At 27.0% G+C, this 22,473-nt stretch overlaps 1 protein-coding gene, 1 long non-coding RNA gene and 1 other non-coding gene across 16 annotated transcripts in view; 2 read left to right on the top strand and 1 right to left on the bottom strand.

The window, feature by feature from the left end:
• The first annotated feature begins 4,114 nt into the window (after positions 1–4,114).
• LOC113788200 (small nucleolar RNA Z122) lies at positions 4,115–4,193 on the top strand. The gene has a single exon (XR_003474694.1). It is a non-coding gene; the product is annotated as a small nucleolar RNA Z122 (small nucleolar RNA).
• A 9,626-nt stretch (positions 4,194–13,819) lies between these two features.
• On the bottom strand, positions 13,820–17,922 carry LOC101515633 (uncharacterized). Of its 14 annotated transcripts, none has more exons than XR_003474683.2 (8): positions 17,557–17,922; positions 17,290–17,383; positions 16,670–16,749; positions 16,468–16,560; positions 16,195–16,276; positions 15,843–15,917; positions 15,473–15,629; positions 14,573–15,006 (listed from the first exon to the last, which is right to left on the bottom strand). It is a non-coding gene; the product is annotated as an uncharacterized lncRNA (long non-coding RNA). The 14 variants fall into 14 exon arrangements; XR_012162461.1 differs by having other exon boundaries at positions 16,476–16,560; XR_012162463.1 differs by having other exon boundaries at positions 16,220–16,276; positions 16,695–16,749.
• A 2,270-nt stretch (positions 17,923–20,192) lies between these two features.
• Positions 20,193–22,473, top strand: part of LOC101514756 (chloride channel protein CLC-b) — a 5,362-nt gene continuing 3,081 nt past the window's right edge. The window contains exons 1-3 of the mRNA XM_004513135.4: positions 20,193–20,579; positions 20,698–20,898; positions 21,170–21,347. Coding sequence (XP_004513192.1) covers positions 20,386–20,579; positions 20,698–20,898; positions 21,170–21,347 — 573 coding nt within the window. The 5' untranslated portion in view covers positions 20,193–20,385. The remainder of the gene's footprint in view (positions 20,580–20,697; positions 20,899–21,169; positions 21,348–22,473) is intronic.

Here is a 22,473-nt window from a genome sequence, read left to right as displayed (position 1 = left end):
AAAAGAAGAAAAAACCTCGAATTTCAAGAAGGTGATCATGTATTTCTGAGAGTTACTCCAACAATTAGGGTTGATCGGGCATTAAAAATGTGAAAGCTTGCTCCCCGATTAATAGGACCTTACCAAATTCTTAAGCGTATCGGTAACGTAGCACATCTTCATAGTGTCTTTCACGTGTCTCAACTTCGCAAGTAAATTTTCAACCTTCACATGTGATTGAGTCAGACAAGGTCCTAATAAAAGAGAATCTAACTTTTGAGACCTTACCGATACGAATTGAGGACCGAAAGGTCAAGAAATGAAGGGGTAAGACAATTTCATTGGTTAAGGTTGTCTAGGGAGGTGCTATTGGTAACAGTGCTATGTGGGAAGTTGAAAGTCAAATGCGCCATTCGTATCCGGAGTTGTTTTCTTCAGGTAAATTTCGAGGACCAAATTTTTTTAATAAGGGGAGAAATGTAACACCCCAAAATCTTGCTATTATATTTTAGTAATATAATAATACATTATTATTATATGTGTGTTAGGTATAATTGATAATTTTCTTCGTGTTTTTCTTAATAATTTATTTAAACTATTAATAATATTAGGATTTTGTTTGTTTTTCCTTTAAAACCAAATAAAAATAGTAATAATAATAATTAACCTAGTACCCTTCCTATTCAAACTTAAACAAACCTAGCGAGGCATTTAGCTAATATATATGAAAACAAAGTCTGTTTCACTAATCTGCCGCACCCAATATCTTTTTTAATGCATTTTAATTTCAATCCCTCCCAACATATTAACAAATTAGCTACAATCACACAATTATATTTTAAGTCTATTACACACGGATCGTTGTTCTCGGTCGTAATTTTAAGTCTATTAGCATATATTACTTTTTACAGGATCTATCATTTCGTCTGATTAGTCTCTCATTATTCTTAAATTATTATCAAAATCTATCGTTTGTGTCACTATTAGTTGAGTTTTCTTCCGATGATTTAGTTATCATTCTTTTTCCTTATTTTATTTGATAATCCAGGTTCATGATTAGAATAAAATACGAACTATATTTTATTTATTAATTATATTTTGTTTGAATACCAATTATTTATAGAATAAATTTTGTTAATAAAAATAGTGTTTTCAACCGAATCAGTAAAATTGGTTTGCAAATGTATCATAGCACAATATGATCCAAATAAATAAATCTTGTATATTTCAAAAACAAATAACTTGCATATATCACTTTATTTAATTTTATTTATTTATTTTTTTGACATGTTTTATTTTGTTATTTCATAGTTCATGTTATTAGTGTTCCTTAATACTACATACAATTTTATTATTAGCATACTTATTTTAGCATATTATATTGAGTTTAAATAAATAAAGTTAAATTAATGTTTAAATCAAAGAATATTAGCTCTTGTTGAATACAACTTTTCTAGACATTCCTCTATTGTTTTGCCTTCAAAATCTCTTTTACATGAATATGTGCAATTGTATTCTCTATGTTATATATAAATAAATAAATCTTAATTTGTTTAACATCCAAAGACTTTAGTTATTTTAATTATAATTTAAAATTGTTACAATGTTCATTGCATTGTAAGTTTTTAAGATGGATAAAATAAACCAAACCAATATGTGAAGATAGAAATGATGTGCCTCTTCCAATCTTGAGATAAGATAGCATATACTGGATTTATATATACATGCCTACAATTTAAGATTTAAATCTTAACGAGTCTAATTGTAATAGCTTTGTTACTTCCCTTAATCTTAACGAGTCTAATTGTAATAGCTTTGTTACTTCCCTTTCAATACGTACCATATATTGTTAGAATATTGCAATATCAAAATCATACACACACTATATTTATTTAGTAATATATAAATAGTGTTATTTTTATTTATTTTAAATAAGATATCGGTTTATATTAATATAATCATAAGCATGCATAGTATTAAATATTTTTGGATGATATTGCAAATAGTAAATAATTTATTTATCTATTGGAGCAAGTAATTAATTTGTATTTGGTCATTGCGTTGATTCATTTATTTATTTTCGCGAATTATTAGAGATGAGGGTCGACGAAGACGCGATCAGCTAGCAAATCAGATTCGTTGGGTGAAATCTTCAATTGACGTAAGAGGTGAGAGGAGGTTTGACTTTATGAGTATACACTAACGTGGGATGAACGGGAATGTTGTGATGTCCAGAGATTCATTCGGGGTTACTACGTACGGTCGAGCTCTATTGAGTAATAATAATTAATTAATAATATATGAATGGTAGTAGTGAGGACTAAAATATAATTTTGCAATCTATAGAATTGTCGTGAATCTATTTATATCAAGATTGCATGTTATCTGATTTTGTGAAATCTTATGTTGATTGTTATGTACGAATGATATGTACTTGAGTGTTCTTGTTACTTGATTGAAATTGTAATATTACTTGAATGTTCCACCTATTTGATTCCTTATTATGTGATTGATGAAAATGGATTGTACATTGTGAGTAGTGTATACCAAATATTGGGATTTTATTGTGATTGACATATATACATATATAATGATGAATATTGTGAAGTCAAACTGAAGCTTATCGAGTTGTGATGATCGAGTAAGTCTGAGATATGTGTTGTAGATTTTGGAGTTAGGATTATTTTTGTCATCATATAGGGAGAGTTTGACAAACCTAGTGATTTGGAGAAGTATAGCTGAATGAGTCTGATCATGGAGGGCTACAGTCGAACTGTAAGGTAAGACTAATATACCTTAGGGGTGCCTCTAGTGGGGAATTCCTAAGTGGTGAGAGAACGTTTGAATTAATGAGTATAATATATTTGGAGATGAATGGGAAAATCATATTTTCCAACGATTTATTTGGGCTCGCTACGTACAAAAGTAGCCCTTTGAGGGATAAATTCATTAATGTGAAAATATAGAAATTGTGAGATTAAAATGTGGAATAGAAATATATGTAAGGTGTTGATTGATTTAATTTCTTTAAATGTGTGGTATTTGATATTATTGTGATATTGAGTGTCGAATAAATTTTATGTATATGTTTGATTAGATGAATTTTGTGTTCTACTTTTATTTATTTAGTTAGAAACCACCTTTTGTGTGAAAACCTTATGAGTACTAGTAATTTTTTGAAATTCAATTAAGAAATTATAGTTAAATCAAGTTTATGGAAATTCCATGTTTTCTAGGAGGAAAAGGTTTAAAGTGTTCCTTTAGAATTTTGAGAAATGTGATATCCTAAATAACTTGCAAAAGTTTATTTTTCCTCTGAAAGAGATTTTATTTATTCACTGGGAATTTTGTTCAAAGAATCTAATATAAATTATTATATATGTTATTTTGGAGTTTAGGGTGTCACATGGAGGTTTGTAAGCATGCATTTGCTAATACATGTTGGCATTTAATTGAGTTGGATGCTTGTTTCTTTAAGGGAGAATATGGAGGTCAGTAAATAGCTGCAGTAGGTAAAAATGAGAATAATAAAATGATTCCCATTGCATATGCAATTGTTGAAGTGGAAACAAGAGACTCATGACAATGGTTTCTGGATCTTTTACTGAATGACATCAACAAAGTTCAACATAGACAATATGCATTCATTTTATATCACCAAAGGTATGTATACCTTCATTTATGAATCCTTTTTATATTTGTCAATATATTTAGTTTATGAGCATCACCCTCTCTATTAATTTAACATCATGCAATCTGTTTGTATTTTTTTATAATATTTTGTATTGGAGTTTGGTTCTGATTTGCGGAGTACGATTTACATGATGAATACTTTGCCTTCAACTAACTCCTCATATAGATTGAGTGGTGTTTATAGCCTTGTCCGAAACTCTTGAGATTGGTGTTACGCACGCCTTTACATTCTAAAAATTCACATTGGTTTTGAATAGTTTAATGATTTCCCTTAAATATTTCATTCATTGTTGTTTTGTATAACTCTATGTTTCATGTCTTGTTGTCTCTATGCATTTTGAGCGAATGTAATGAGTAATTTAAATACACTTGGAGTCTCTTTTTGCAAAACATTTGCAATTATAGATTTAGTTTTATGTTTGCTATTTGACTTGCACTCGGTTTTGGGAAATGATGTTAATAATACCGATAGAATCATTAGCTCTGTTGAATTATTATTTGCACGTCAATATGATCCTAAACAAAATATTGTCACCTTAATCATGGAATGTGTCATCATAGTAATGTAGAAAACTTCATATGTTCATTGAATTTGATTTCATACTATTCTATTACTCTATCTCAGTCTTATAATTTCTTTAAATTTGCTAAAATTATATGAGAATTTTGTATGCCTTCATTTATGAATCCTTTTTATATTTGTCAACTTATTTACTTTTTTTATGAATTGATTTATATGTAACGACTTTTTATGAATTGATTTTAGGGATTTGTATTTGTTATTCCCAACATCGGGGCCCATGTGAACACATATTATGTGTTAAGCACATATATAGAAATTGAAAAAACAAACTATCCCGGAAGACATATGAAAGAACTTCTTTGGTTGACAGTAAGGGCTACGTTGGTCCAAGATTGGAGGAAAGCAATGCAAAATAGTAAGGCAATCAATGAAGATGCTTGGAAAGACATGATGCAACTCCCACTTTCTATGTGGACTAGGTCTGCATTTCGCACTGATATGCAATATGACCTCCAAGTAAACAACACGTGTAAAGCTTCCAACATGGTTGTATTGGAGTATAGAGATAAGCATATCATAACATTACTTGAAGGCTTGAAACATTACATTACAATAAGGATTGTCAAATAGAAAGAGCTCATGCTACGATAGAGACAATATATGTCATAAGATTAAGCAAATATTGGAAAAGGCAAGAAAAGCAGTTGGGGGTTGGTTCCAAACTTTGCATGGAGATGATGATTTTAACTTGTTTAGTGTCACAAATGGTATAGACACTTATACAATAAATCTACACACAAAAACTTATGCTTATCGTAAGTGGGATTTGACCAGCATTCTGTGTTGACATGCCCTTGTTTGTATATGGCACAACAAAGTTGATCCATAATTGTATGTTTCACCTTACTACAAGTATAAAATTTGATTTTAATTACATATTGGTTTAGTTCCTTTTAACTCTAATTCAGTATAATTTCAGCTCTGGTTAAGTATTGGTTTAACTGCATGTTTACTTCTAGTTCAACTTTGCTTGTGTTTTTGACATGTTTTTGGTTATGTTTTAAATAGGAAAATAAATTTCTTGACATGTTACTCTTACATTGTAATGTCATCAAATGGACCAAAACTTTGGCCTACATCAAATGGAGAGCCTATAAATCCCCCAATCATGAGGAGAGCACCAGGTAGACCAAAGGAAGAAAAAAAGAACAAGTCCAATGACGAGGCAAAATGTTCTAACATACTACCAAGAGAGTTCGTAATTGTAAAATGTAAAAAAAATGTGGGAGGCTTGGTCACAACACGAGAGCATGCAAGGGTAAAACGATTGTTGATAGAAATACCAAAAGGTGGAAATAATATCAAGAGAACTAAGAAAGCAAAGACAACAAAGGTTGGAGGAGATAAGGGAGAAGCACCAAATGTTTTATCTCAAGATTCACAAGCTCCACAAACTCAAGATTCACTAACAAATTGATGGACCCAAACTTGTGAATTTTATTTTGATTATTATAAATATGTAACGATGAAACGATACTTGGGAATTTTATTTTGTAATACAGTAGTATGTATTACATTTTCTTGGACCTAAGTTTTGATAAAATTATTATTTTATAATGCAATAGTATGTAATGATGGAATACCAACATGTGAGACAATTAAGATTAATAATGAGAAAACTGATCTAAGCAGGTTGATTTTGAAGCCTACTTTAAATATAAATAATATGGACTTTTGTTATTTTAACTCATTTTTTTTAATATTTTAACTTAAAATTGAAGGAAAATATGTGTTACTTTTATGTTTTTTTGTCTTTTGGTTCATTTGATTTGAGCCGAACCAAGTTACTCGTGAACTTCAATAGAGTCGTTTTCGAACTGAAAAATAAATTTGTGACAAACTCTTTCTAGACCTACTATCTCCTATGAATTTCGATCTTATTGGACATATAGTTTTTACTCAGTTTTGTTTAACTCCTTAATACTAAATAATTAAATAACAAAATGTAATTATAATAGCTCTCTATGTTATTATATGTTGCACATAAGTCTCTAACGAACAATACAACTTTCTATATTATATGAAATAATACTTAAAATATTATTTGTCTTAAAATAATATATGAAATAAATTTTTCTTATAAAAAACTTAAAAACACAATAATAATAATAATAATAATAATAATAATAATAATAATAATAATAATAATAATAATAATAATAATCTATAAATTAGACTATTTTTAAATTTGAAACTCTAATTATTTCTAGTCTTTGATTTAAAGATGTTTTCTCGTCCAAATATTTCTATATATCTCTTTTTCTCGTCCAAATATTTCTATAGATTTCCTACTTCTCGTACATATATAATAAATAAATAAAACATAATATGAAGAGAGAAAAAAATATTAATTTACATATTAACATAGTAAAGAGAGATAAAAATGGAGAAAAGAGACAATAAAAATAAAATAAGGAAGAGAAAAATTTAAATAAAAAGAAAAGAGACGAAGAAGTTGTCCGTGTAAGATTACTAGGCGACGACTTTGGCCCTCCAAAATGGTTCTATGGGTTTACTTTTGTGAGGGTCGTAACACTTGGCTAGTTCCTAGTTCATTATTGAGGCCTATAGCCTTAAGAAATGTCAAATTTTGGAAAAAAATAACTTCCAACTAATAATTTGACCGAGGGCTTTAGCCTAAGAAATATTTTGTTGGAACAACATTGAGGGCTATAAGTATAACTCTCGTAAATTTAAAACGTCCATATTTTTCTACGGCTTTGGCCCTAAAAAAATAATTTGGATATGTTCCTATGGCTCTCGCAAATTTATCTGTAAAGGAATAATAACAAGTGAGAAATCCAATTAACACAAGTTATCCAAGGGATTGTTAGTTTTTGAAATTGAATGTTAAATCATTTCATACCTAAGACATAAGCCAAGGGATATGTCCTTGTATTATGACTAGTCATAAAAACTGATATCGCTACTAACATATGTGACTGCACTTGACTTCTTACGGACAAAACAACAATATGTTTAAAAAGTTCATCCTTTTGAAAGGCCACCACCCCAACTCTAGAAATTCAATCCTTCTAATGAGAATTTTTTATATATATTTAAAACAAACTCATCTGTCATCTTAGTAATTTATTTCACATGTGTAAACATATTTCACCTCAGCAAAAAAGTTGATGTGTACACCTCAAGAGTTTTCTTGTTTTTTATATTTCACCTCATTTTATTCTATTGAGTTTCTAAATAATTTTTCCCTCTTTTAATCCTTCTAATCTCTAATTTTTTTAATGACTTCCTCCAACAATTTCTTCTTCCCTCTTGTGTACGCCTCAATCATTCGTCATCCTCGCAAAATCATCTTCTACAAAATCATTTGTTCCTCTGCGGTATAAGTTGGTCCATTGCAACAAAAAATTTCCTCATCTTTTGATAGAGGAATCATAATCATTAACAGAGAAATCATAATCATTAATATTTTGGTTACAAAATATTAATTGTCAAACAATTATAAGTATACAAATAATTACAAATGAATTACTTTAATTTCATCTGTTATATATATTTAAATATTTATATTTGATTTTCTACGTTAAATATTGGTAAATATATATAATATATAAATATTTAGAAATGATGGACAAAGTCATGTCTCTTTGAATTTTAGTCAGTTTTATTTTACTGAAACTAATTAAATTTAATTTGTTGTTTTATAGTGTTAATTGACATGAAATTAAAATAATTTATTTGTAATTATTTGTATTCGATGTATAATTTAATTGTTTGACGATTAATATTTTGTAACCGAATTGTTATAAATTTTAGATTTCGATTTTGAAACCCAAATAATTTTAATCATGTTTAAAAGATATTGTGTCATTGAATTAGATCAAGTAAATTAGAGCATTTTAAATTTTAGAAGACAAATCCGCTTGTATTATGAAAAAAATTCAAATGTTAAAGTTAATGACTTCGATCATTTTAATCATCGATCTTAGTGGTAATTGTAAAAAAAATTTATTTTAAATCAGATATATTAGAATTTTAATTTACAAACTATTATTAATATTGACAGAGGAATCATAATCATTAATATTTTGGTTACAAAATATTTAGTTACAAAATATTAATTGCCAAACAATTATACATATACAAATAATTACAAATGAATTACTTTAATTTCATCTATTATATATATTTAAATATTTTATATTTGATTTTCTACTTTGAATATCGATAAATATATATAATATATAAATATTTAAAAAATGATGGACAAAGTCATGTCTCTTCGAATTTTAGTCAGTTTTATTTTACTGAAACTAATTAAATTTAATTTTTTGTTTTATAGTGTTAATGTACATAAAATTAAAGTAATTTAATTGTACTTATTTGTATTTGATGTATACTTGTAATTGTTTGACAATTAATGTTTTGTAACCGAATTGTTATAAATTTTATATTTCGATTTTGAAACTCAAATAATTTTAATCATGTTTAAAAGATATGTTTCATTGAATTGGATCAAGTAAATTAGATCATTTTAAACTTCAGAAGACAAATCTTGATGTATTGTGGAAATTTTTTAAATGTTAAAGTTAACGACTTCGATCATTTTAATCATCAATCTTTGTGGTAATTGTGAAATTTTTTATTTTAAATTGGATATATTAAAATTTTAATTTACAAACTATTATTAATATTGACAGAGGAATCATAATCGTTAACATTTTGGTTACAAAATATTAATTGTCAAACAATTATAAGTATACAAATAATTATAAATGAATTACTTTAATTTCATCTATTACATATATTTAAATATTTATATTTGATTTTCTACTTTAAATATTGGTAAATATATATAATATATAAATATTTAGAAATGATGGACAAAGTCACGTCTCTTTGAATTTTAGTTAGTTTTCTTTTACTGAAACTAATTAAATTTAATTTGTTTTTTTATAGTGTTAATTGACATGAAATTAAAGTAATTTATTTGTAATTATTTGTATTTGATGTATACATGTAATTGTTTGACAATTAATATTTTGTAACCGAATTGTTATAAATTTTAGATTTCGATTTTGAAACCCAAGTAATTTTAATCACCTTTAAAAGATATGTGTCATTGAATTGAATTAAGTAAATTATATCATTTTCAGAACACAAATCTGCATGTTGCGTGGAATTTTTTCAAATGTTAAAGCTAATGACTTCGATCATTTTAATCATCGATATTTGTGGTAATTGTGAAATTTTTTATTTTAAATTGGATATATTAGAATTTAAATTTACAAACTATTATTAATATTGACAGAGCAATCATAATCATTAACATTTTGTTACAAAATATTAATTGTCAAATATATATATATATATACATATATATATATATTTAAATATTTATATTTGATTTCCACTTTGAATATTAGTAAATATATATAATATATAAATATTTAGAAATGATGGACAAAGTCATGTCTCTTTCAGTTGTAGTCAGTTTTATTTTACTAAAACTAGTTAAATTAAATTTGTTGTTTTATAGTGTTAATTGACATGAAATTAAAGTAATTTATTTGTAATTATTTGTAGTTGATGTATACTTGTAATTGTTTGACAATTAATATTTTTTAATTGAATTGTTATAAGTTTTAGATTTCGATTCTGAAACCAAAATGTTAATGATTATGATTACTCAATTAATATTAATAATAGTTTGAATGTTTGTAAATTAAAATTCTAATATATCTGATTTAAAGTTAAAAAAATTTACAATTATCACAAAGATCGATGATTAAAATGATCGAGTGAGAGAAAACAAAATATTTATATTTAATTTTCATTTTTGAATATTGGTAAATATATATAGTATATAAATATTTAAAAATGATGGACAAAGTCATGTCTTTTGAATTTTAGTCAGTTTTATTTTACTGAAATTATTTAAATTAAATTTATTGTTTTATAATGTTAATTGACATGAAATTAAAGTAATTCATTTGCAATTATTTGTATTTGGTTTATACTTATAATTGTTTGATGATGAATATTTTGTAAATGTTATAAATTTTGGATTTTGGTTTTGAAACTAAAATGTTAATCATTATGATTACTCTATTAATGTTAATAACAGTTTGAATGTTTGTAAATTAAAATTCTAATATATTCGATTTAAAATAAAAAAAAATTCACAATTACCACAAAGATTGATAATTAAAATAATCGAGTGAGACAACAAAAAAATAATAAAATAAAATACAAGGTGAATGTATTTCCAACTATTTCACTCTAATCATTTTTAGTTTCAGCAATAAAGTAATATATTTTGTAATTCAATTGTATATCAATTGAGTCTATCTCTTAATTTCAATTATCAAATACATTACTTCAACATTTGACGTATGCATCGATCTCAATATTAATTCGTTATTTTATTTACTCAAGTCATTCGTCTAAATCGGTATTTCTCTTCTATGAATTATATTGGTTCAATTGTATATATATTATTGATATAAATACTAAATTAGAACATAAAACTTTATATTAATTTTTTTTTTAAATCTATTTAAATTAAATAAATAAAAATATATCCGCGCAAGGTGCGGATTCAATTGTATATCCGCGCAAAGCTACCAAATATGAAAAACACAATTGGATTACTAAATGAAAAATTGGTACATACAAAAGTTTGCTTACAAATCTTAACCAATTTAATAACAATGCAATCATATTTTTTAATCCTTATAAAATTATAATGCAAACAGTTACAATCTTTATTGTAAATATCAACAAATATTTTTAAATAATTATTTTACATACATATTTATAATACTAAAAATAAAAATTTCATACAAAATAAGATCAACATTCTATTTTTAAAGATGTTTCATTCTAACAAAAACTTAATTAATTTTAAAATTAATTTTGTAAAGATTAAAAATATGATTTTTTTTATAAGAATTAAAAATAATTAAAATTTTGAAGTGAATAAAAACTAATTAACTTTTTTATAATATCAAGTTAGTTAGCAAATTCAAACATGTAGGGACATGAAAAGAGATGAATAAAGTGATGCACATGTTTATTTTTTGACAAAACTGATGCATATGATTGAGTCTTCAAAAACTAAAATTTTCGTTTTAATCAACAAATAAGAATCACGCGATAGATAAGGTGCCCTTTGGAGGTGGTGAAGAGACACTCCGAATTTACTCATCGAAAGGAGGAACGTGGCATGCAACAAGTGGCTCAAAAAGATATCCTTATCTGTCGTTCATGTGAAATTCATAAATGAGCATGAGAGATTTCAGATATCGTGCATAATATTGTTATTACATATTATCTATTCCGTCTATAAAAAGTGTATCAACAAAAATGAATCTATATATATTTAATATATATTGTTAATATTACAAATAGTCTATCAAGAACTTTTTTAAAAATCATTCAGTAAAACTAATAATGAATTAAATCGTATTTGATTTGTGTGGTTCGACGAGTTAAAGTTTTGAAAGACAAATCAATTTTTATTTTATCAAATTAATTTCGATTGAAACATTGTCTCAATCATAAAGACTAAGATGACTAATAAATTTTTTTGTGATTTTTAAACGTTGATAAAATTTTTTGTGATTTTTAAACGTTGATATATAATGATCATCTATAAAGGTGGTCTAATGTAATATTCGCTGTTATAATAATTGTATATTATATAGATCAGTGTATCAATAATGGATTTGAGTTTGGTATTCCCTAGACATGCACTTGACCACGTATAGACTATTTTCGATTAAAATTAAACAATACAAAATTTAATGTAAAATTTGATGTTTTTTAATTTAAAAAATCTAAATTGCAATCTAGATCATCTCATTTTGAATATATAGTCCAGATATGGCCAGCAGCATGCGACCCATATTTATCAAAGTTAACTTCGAATTAAAATATCTTTGATATCTAACACAAATACGATAACAATAAATATAATTACATCAAATTATTTTCGTTTTCTCAAAATATAATTACTGTCGATGTCTTTGTGTATGGACAGTGTTCCGTAAATTTGCACATCCCAATTAAATTCAATGTGCTATGAGCGGTATAAAATTAACTTATTGATGATGGTAAAAGAGTTAACAACTAAGGTGATAAATACGTTCGTCATTCGATCCCAACTATTAATTTTACTATCACGTTAACATTTTTTTTTTACACAATTAACATTTTCTATTTAAAATAATTTAAATGTGTTGTTATTATTATTTAGGCCGACATGAATCAATTTGAATTAATTTGTTTATCGTTTTATTATAAACAAAAATGTATTAACAATCCCCCTTATACAAAGATAATACACTTCATAACATAGTTGCCTACAAACACAAAATTGGGTTCCCACACCAACCATAACGATGAAGGTTTTTGTTATTTTCTATTTATGGAAGCAGTGCTAAACAAATTTATATTTTTGGAAGCAGTGCTAAACAAATATATGCTAAACAAAAATATAAATTATATATTTTAATAATATTTTATTTTAAATTTTAAATATATTTAAATTTAAATAAATTTTTTTAAAGATATTCAGACATATTATACTGAAATCAAAAAAATATATCTCAATTTCAACCTCCTCTAAAAGCAAAACATCCCGTGTTACAATTTTAACTTGGTTCACCAATTCCATACAACTTGTCCACCAACAAGGAAGATAATTCATTTCCATTGTAACAAAATTGGAATATTTTTCTTTTATATCATATTTTCATTTAAAACTCTCTATTATATCTTAAATTAAAATGTATATGTCAAAATGTCATACTTTTTTTTATCTTGAAGAAGTTGTTAATGCAACCACTTGAAGGATTTTTTTTCTCCTATAAGAAGTCACATCTTCGGGATGCGACGATCTATTGTCATTTATTTTTTTTATAACAAACGATTAATTATAAATTTAATAAATAAATATAATTAAAAAAACAAATTATATTAATAAATTCAAACAAAATACATTTAATAAAAAAATACATCAGAGTTAGAGTTAATGTGATTGAATAGACGTGCCAAAATAAATAATGTGACGTATTATTTTAATAACTCTCTCCTATTTTGTAGTTTATCACTGCTAGAAATCAGCGTTTTACCTGCGGATTTAAGTTAACAATCCGCAAGAATACACGTTACCTGCGGATTTCCTGGCGGAATCATATCCCCACGTGAAATCTTGTAGATAATTGTTTCCTGAGGATTTCTAAATCCGCAGGTACGTCACCTGCGGATTATTCCGCAGGTAAACTAAATAACATTCGCAGCAAATATTTAATAAACGTAAGACATTTTCTTACGGATTTACATGCAGAACAAATCTGCAGTACCATTCCTTGCAATTTCGTTTAGGGTTTTCATATGTAAATCCGTAGGTAAATCCGTCTCAAAAGTATTTTGAAAAAAACTCCGCAGTAAATTTTTATTTTATTCTGGTTTTTTTTTCTTTCTAATTTTTGATTTATATGAAAATTTCAACTAAAAATATATAAAAATATTATAATCAATATATTTTTAAATTATTTAATATTAATCTTTAATTAGAATACTTTTACAATACTCTGAAATAAAATTTATATCATGTTGACAAATCATAACTAAATATTAAATAAAGTATAATCCAACTATTGCAATATTCCTAAACAAAATATATATATGTTTGCAAATTATAACTAAGTTTAAATACTGTTGCAGAGATCCCTAAAGCTATTTCATATCGAACATTTTCAATCTAATACACAAAATATTGAACTTGAATGAAGCTTTTCATCAAGGCTTCCATTTTCCATGTACTTTTCCATGATACAATAAAAGATTAGAATCCTTTCATTTTTCTAGGATATGTCTCTTTGATGAAGATGACTTTCAACCGATGAGTGAACGAACTTTTGGACCAGCCTTCTGCCTGTTCAAGTTTATTACTTTCATTTAGTGTTGTTTAGTGTAAGTTGGTGGACTCAGCTTTATCATTGTTTAAATAAAACAAAAAGTAGGATGTTTACAAACATTTTTTAAGAAACATTTTTTAACCCTGTCCAAACACTATCTCGAAAAAGAAAACAACCAAATCATGAATTAGACATTTTGGCTTATCTTTGCTACCAGTGAACTGATTTCCCATGAAACAAATATCCTAACTTGCAAGGGGAACAAATCTGGCAAACAATCCTCTGCATTGAAGAGGCTCCCAAAATCTTTCACCACATTATTAAAATCATTATTGAAATGATGGAGTGAGAGAGGAGACATGCTGAGTTTGAGGGCAAATTTTGTGGACTTCATTCAGCCATCTCTGGATGAATGGTCGATCATAAGTTTACAGCGTCAATAATCAATACATTAATTAAGGAATATAGCAATCATGAGCATTGTTTATTACTTTCATTTAGTGTTGTTTAGTGTAAGTTGGTGGACTCAGCTTTATCATTGTTTAAATAAAACAAAAAGTAGGATGTTCACAAACATTTTTTAAGAAACATTTTTTAACCCTGTCCAAACACTATCTCGAAAAAGAAAACAACCAAATCATGAATTAGACATTTTGGCTTATCTTTGCTACCAGTGAACTGATTTCCCATGAAACAAATATCCTAACTTGCAAGGGGAACAAATCTGGCAAACAATCCTCTGCATTGAAGAGGCTCCCAAAATCTTTCACCACATTATTAAAATCATTATTGAAATGATGGAGTGAGAGAGGAGACATGCTGAGTTTGAGGGCAAATTTTGTGGACTTCATTCAGCCATCTCTGGATGAATGGTCGATCATAAGTTTACAGCGTCAATAATCAATACATTAATTAAGGAATATAGCAATCATGAGCATTAATAGATTTGAACACACATTGACCTTATTTTAACACAGTGATCAATCAAAAGCAAGGAAAATAGAAAGAAATAAAGAAAATAGCAATTGAAGTACAAGTGAATAGCAATGTTCATTTTTTTAACCTTTTATGACATGATCTAGAAGAATAATAATAGTAATAATAATAATAATAGTAATAATAATAATAATAGTAATAATAATAATAATAATAATAATAATAATAATAATAATAATAATAATAATAATAATAATAATAATAATAGTAATAATAATAAATAATAATAATAATAATAATAATAATAATAATATATGAAGGTTGAAAATTCTTAAGAAAGCATTAAAGAATTGATCTTGAAGGTGAAGGATGAAGAAATAAAGTAACGTACCTGTCCATTGGCCAAGATAACATGATCAGTCGTAATGTGACCTGAGATGGGGCATCGAAACTGTGGAGGAACGGGAACAGACGAATGGTCAAATTTAGTAAAAACGAAGCGGTGCATTTGAAGTCCTTGAGAACAGAAAGAGCAGTGATAACTTCATCTGCAGCGGAAGAGCATTTGAAATTAAGCATTAAATAATGTGGACAAATTTTCATATAGATTAACATATGCCTTAGAAATATTGTTTCAACAGAATCATTATCTACAAAGTGTAGTGAAAGTGGTTTGCATACTTTGGATGCAAACAAGTGTAGAAGTAATACAAGTTCTACTGATAAACAATCTCAAGATTTCATGATGAATCGGTTTTTACCAGCAGTAAAGGCTATGACTTTAAAACCACCTCAACATGCTCCAAGAAAACAACAATTTGTTCTGTTAGAACAACCTAGCACCAAATTGGTTAGTGAGGAAAAGAAAACCTTTGTTAACTATAGAAATATCACTGATATTATACCATACACTGATCAATACCAAGAAGAGGAACAAGAAGAAGAAGAAAGTGGCCATGAAACTGATGATTATACAAATATTACAACAAAGGGTTGGGATTATTTCCTAGTTCATGCATTAACAATTCATTGTACTTATTAAATCAAATGCGTGAGACAAAAATGGAGAACCAGATTTCCATGTGGTCCTATGAGTGATTGAAAATGCATTACCTAAAAGTGTAGAGGAAACACTAACCAATTTGCCTCCAAAATCATCAATCACAGTGCAGCCGGTCAGAGAATTTCATTGAATCTGAAATTACGCATTACACAGAAGAATCATAATTCAACTTCCAATATTTAACACGTTTTATGTTCCTGATTAGACTAAACTAAATAATTAAAATTCGTAATACCGAAAAAATAGAAAAATTAAAGATCCAAAACAACGAGATACGATTGTGTGCGAATTTCAACATAAATACATGTAATTTTAGGAATTACTGAGTTACTATAATGATAATTGATAACTGAGGAGTTGAAGTGTTGTACGAGGTGCGAGTATTAGTGATTGAAGATGAAACAACTATCGAAGATCTGCAAGAATTGGTCGATGAGGATAAATATAAACAAGATGAAATCAAGTTAGAAACATCATTTCCTAAACATACACAACAACAAATCGAAAATTCAAAACCCTTAATACCATATGAATATGCATGTTTGCATACCTAGCTCCCAGTGGCTTTTAATTTGATCACATTAGTTCATGTATAAACCAAAGGACTGCATAAAAATAAACTAATTTAATATTAATCAAATAAGCATATTTAATATTAATCAAATAAGCATATTTAATTATATATTACTAATTTTATTCATATTTAAGTATGATGAATTGACACAATAAAGAGCCGATCGCCATCCTTGATACCATAATCTCTAAGATAATCCGTTTCTGTAACTAACTTCTTTCCTTCATAGCATAAACAAAATCTTTGTAACAGAGTACCAAAAGCTTGGACCTTTCATGCAAGTCTTACCCCTATATACTAGACTCTTAAATTAAGGTTGGTTATTCTAAATTTATATATTCAAATCTATAGATTGAAGTTTAGCATAATTTCTTTCAGTTACTGATTATTGAATAATTTTTTTCATTACTAATAATTGATTAAGGACTCAGAAGCATATGTATACTATTCTCATCTGGTTCATTGCCTCAACTTTTCCAAAACCATGAATACTATATGTTAAATTAGCAATGGCAATAATAATTGATTGTGACATTTGAATCAGCTTAGACACAAGCTTAATTAAAAATACCTCTATACGAGGAGCAATGGCGACAATGTCGGAACTCTTTGCCTCTTTTAACTTGAGAATAGACTCCAATCTCAGAAAAACACAGTATCTGCAACTAAAGCAATTTGCAAATTGAAAATGTTCAAAAAAATAACACACAGAAACACTAAATCAGAAGAAAAACCCTAAATCAGAAGAAAATCAGAAGAAAATGAATAATGAAACGAGAATAATGAAAAACGGCGAGAAACAAGACTGAAATGAAACAGAGTGGCGCGCAACACTTACGACGGCAATGAGATTACGAAGGTGACGAGGTTACGAAGGCGACGAGGTTACGACGGCGACGAGGTTACGACGGCGACGAGGTTACGACGGCGACGAGAGTACGATGACAGCGATGTTGACATGCAACGTAAAGAGGTTAAGATTTCGATGGTGGCGATGACGGCGAGGTGTAACGGTGGTTGTTATGGTTGAGATGTGGCGGCAAGGTGTGACGATGGTGACTATAGTTGAGATGCGACAGCGAGGTGCGAAGGTTGAAATAGGTTGAGGCACAAAAGAATAGTTAAGTTTATGTGACGTTTTTGAAATAGGTTCTGAAATACGTTTGATTGCCACCGTCAATTTCATGAGGTTTCTGGTTAGGTTACTTCACAATTTTTTTCTTCTAAAAAATTGAACAAATTTTATTAAATATACAATTTTACTTTAATTTTTAAGAACAATTATAATAACTTTATTTTTTAGAATACTAATTTAAATTATCAAACTAAATCATATAGTTGAATAAGTTTTTAATAAATTTAATTATATTTTAAATTTAATATTATTAAATACTTAAATATTATTTTTTTGTGTTTAGTTTAAAATAGTTTTTTTGGTAATAATTTTAATTAAAATTAAAAGTAAAATTTTAATTATGAAAAAAAATTATTTAATTATTGAAGTCAAAACTGAAAAGATAAATTTATCAAAACTTTTAATTTAATAAATTTAATAATAATAATAATTAAAGAAATAATTGATCAAAATATTCATAATAATACAATTTATATAAAAAATAAGCATAAAAATTAATTCATTGATCTGCGCAAGGATTTGACAACCAGACTTTGCTGCGGCAGGTTTCAGGAAACATATTAACATGAGATTTCTTAGGAGACGTTTGCTGCAGAAACAGAGTTGCATGTAAATCCGCTGCAAAAGAAAAATTTACCTGTGCAGGAAAATCCTCACGTATTACCTGCGGAGTTACTTTCTCAGAAAAATCCGCAGGTAAAACGAAGATTTCTAGTAGTGCTATTAACAATTTCAATATATTTTATTAACAACTATTTCTTATTTTGATGTAATAAAATAAAATATATTAAATTGAAGAAAAAAACACATTACCATAGATATTAACCATCAGAAGTTGATTATAGATAATTATAAATTGATTAACATTGAATAAAAGTTAGTTAAATTTTGTTACTTTTATTATTATTATTATTATTATTATTATTATTATTATTATTATTATTATTATTATTATTATATAAAATACATTGTATGTTCTTTGTAATTAACTTTTTTCTCATTAAATTAATTCCAAATAATTCAATCTTTTTTTCAATTTTTTTTTTCTACCATATTTCACATCACACAACAACCAACCGAATCAATTTTTTCCTGTGAGTACCATGCAATGTTCCAAAATGTAAGCAGCAGCATCTTAGTTTGATTCAATTTTACGTTCATGTACTGAGAGATTAAGATATTCACAAGAAAAATTAACTGAGATTTTTTTTTTACAGAACTACTATTTTTAGTAACTATTTTAATGTTTAGTTTGCTTAAAATATTTACTACATTTATCAAAGATTAATGGTGTACCATATTTACTACATGTAATATTGTACAGCACTAACATACAAAAATGTCCAGCTAACTAGAATCTATAATTCTATTTTTTGGTAAGATCCTATTCATCACACCCAAAAAAATGTGACATGTTTTGCAAGACAATCATTCCCTGGTCATATATATGGCTAAATTGTTGGAGTTTTTATTATTATTTTTTTGACAAAATTGGATGATATGTTAAAAAGGGGTAAATTTTGAATGGTAAAAATATATCAAAATTCTTGTGACATAATTTTTCCGTATAAAAGTATTCATAAAAGAAAGAAATGTGAACTTTTTTATTTATTGAATTCATTCATGACATGGCATCAATGAAGCACACATTTCACCCGTCCAGTAAGTATACATAGAGGCAGTTATATATGTTTAAGATCAATTGTATATCGCACATATATAACTAAATAGAGACTCTCACACTCTTTTGGAGAGTTTAGAGAAGACTTTGGGAGAGAAAGATATATGAAGATTTTTAATTTTATGAATATTATAAAAAATATGGTCCCAAAACTCAATATTATGAATATTAATATGCATAAAATAATTAAGTAGTCATTAAGAGGATTGGAACAAAGAAATATCTGAAAGAATAATCGAAATTTCATTATCTCTGGTGCCCAAACTCAATAATCCTTAATTTATTCTAACAAGTAGCTTCATAAGAGCTTTTGTTTCTTTTTTAAACCTTATTTTAGTCACCAGTTAATTAGGCCATGACTTAGCAGTTTACTCTTCTTAATTAACCAACTTGGAGTTGGAACGACAAGTTTATTATTATTATTATTATTTTGTTTTCTTCGATAGAAATATTCTTATTTGAGGAGTATTTTAACACTAAACGGAGGAACTTCTTTCGGTAGAAATTCAAACTCAAATTCATGATCAATAGAGTGAATTATTATTTATTGAACAAGTGGCTTTACCATGTGAATGAATCCAAAAAGGGATGGAACCATATACACACAAACAGTTGTCAAGTTTCCATTTGAATAATAAAAAATTAGCAATGAAAAAAACACAAACATATAGATTTCAATAATGAAAGCAACATATATGCTATCCACTTTCTTCATATAGCATAGGTGTCTCACTTTGTTCTAATCCAAAACAACCATAAAGTTCACCAAATTCACACATACCTTAAAACATTATAAGCTATCTGCCTCAAATTCTTAACAACTTTGTTTTATTCTAATCGAAGAGAATTATATGAACCTTGTAGAAAGTACAACAAGAAACAACAAAATGGAAGAAGAATTTGAAAGAGAAGAAGAAGAAGAAATAGACCCAGAAAGCAGTAATTCATTAAATCAACCATTGATCAAAAGAAACAGAACACTATCTTCAAATCCACTTGCTCTTGTTGGTGAAAAAGTTTCCTACATAGAAAGCTTAGACTATGAGTAAGTACTAAAAATAAAAGCATATTATTAATATTTAAATATTATCTTAAATCAAATGCAATATGTTTTTTTGTCACCAAAAGAAGTTAATTTTTTTATGTTTTGTTTATTTGTGCAGGATAAATGAGAATGATCTATTCAAGCATGGTTGGAGAAGCAGATCAAGAATTGAAGTATTACAATACATATTCTTGAAATGGTTACTTGCATTTCTTGTTGGATTTTTAACTGGTCTTATAGCTACTCTTATAAATCTTGCTGTTGAAAACATTGCTGGATACAAGCTTTTAGCTGTTCTTAAATATATTCAAAGAGAAAGGTTAGATTTAGAACAACCCTTTTTGTTATTTTAATTTTTTAGAGTTTAATTGTTTTGCAAGTTTAAAAAGTTTTAACATTGTCAGCACACGACAACTATTCATGAACATGACTATAGAAATAGTTATGGTAAAAATCAAATATCTATAATGATCTTGTAGTTTTAATTGACTCACAATGTAAAAACTTTTTATGCTAAAAGTGTATATAAATTAAATTTATTTCATTATGAAAATTTAACTTCAAAAATGTGATTGATATGCATGGTACAGGTACTTGACAGGTTTCTTATTCTTCACGGGGATTAATTTCATTTTAACATTTGTTGCTGCTATTCTCTGTGTGTGTTTTGCACCCACAGCAGCTGGACCTGGAATACCTGAAATCAAAGCTTATCTTAATGGCGTTGATACACCAAACATGTTTGGGGCTACGACATTGATAGTTAAGGTAACAATGTTTGGTTCTTAATTTTGTTTTCTACATTGCTTCAATTCTTTTACTTCTGATTAATTCAATACAAATCCATTTGTAAGACTAAGTTAAATTAGGAGTTTTTGGAAGGTGGGAAAAAAGTTTCAAAGGATAATATGCTTCCAAAAATGTATTTTATACTTTAAATTTATGTTCAACTTTATCTTTTATAATCAATCAATAAAAGGGTTGCAGACAATTTTATTGATCGCAGTACTGATTTCTGCAATGATACATATAATAATAACGTTGCAATTATATGATGCGATAGGAAAAGGTAAAAAGGTGATCCAATAAATCAAGGCAAAGTTTGCACAGGACTAGATCATGATATAAGTACAGCTGGCTTCAATCAATTGTCCAATAAGTGCGACAAACAATTTTCAGGGCCAATGGTGTTATCTAAAATATAATACTTACTCCATCCACACACACGCACACACGCGCACACACACATATATATATATATATAGGGCTGTGCAAAAAATCCGGTTATGAAGCCCAAATCCAAAACCGGATCTAAATCCATTTTAAATATCCGGTTAAAATCATATGGTTATAATCCGGTTTATTTAAAATCGGTTGGATAACCACTTATGTTTTATATTTGGATTTGGTTTTTAACCGGTTTTTATCCACTACCAATATTTTGTTAATTTTGAGATTTTATGTCTTAAAAAAAAATTTGAAATTTTTTTTTTCGAAAAAATACCGGAAAAAATAAATAAAAAGAACTTTTTTTTTTCTCAAAAAAATTTAAAATCAAATTTTTTCTTGAAAAATTTAGTGAGAATTTTTTTAAAAAAATTTATCAAAAAAATCGATTTTTTTAAATAACCGATTTTTAAACTATGAATAAATATTTTTTTAAAAAATAATCAAATTTTAATCGATTTTGAAAAAAAAATCGATTTTAAAATTAAAATTTTCAAAACCGGTTGCTTAATTATAAACCGGTTATTTAACCATAACCAATTTTACAATTGGTTTTATAATCGGTTTTAAACCAAATAATGGATTTGGTTATAAATCTAAATCCATATATTGGTTTTAAAATGGATATGGTTTGGTTTTTTAAAAAAACCAACCATGAACAGCCCTA

Source organism: Cicer arietinum, chromosome 3 (assembly GCF_000331145.2).
Source record: "Cicer arietinum cultivar CDC Frontier isolate Library 1 chromosome 3, Cicar.CDCFrontier_v2.0, whole genome shotgun sequence".
In the NCBI taxonomy this organism is placed as follows: Eukaryota; Viridiplantae; Streptophyta; class Magnoliopsida; order Fabales; family Fabaceae; genus Cicer; species Cicer arietinum.
The sequence above is the reverse complement of the archived record's forward strand: the minus strand, read 5'-3'. Positions and strand labels throughout refer to the sequence as shown.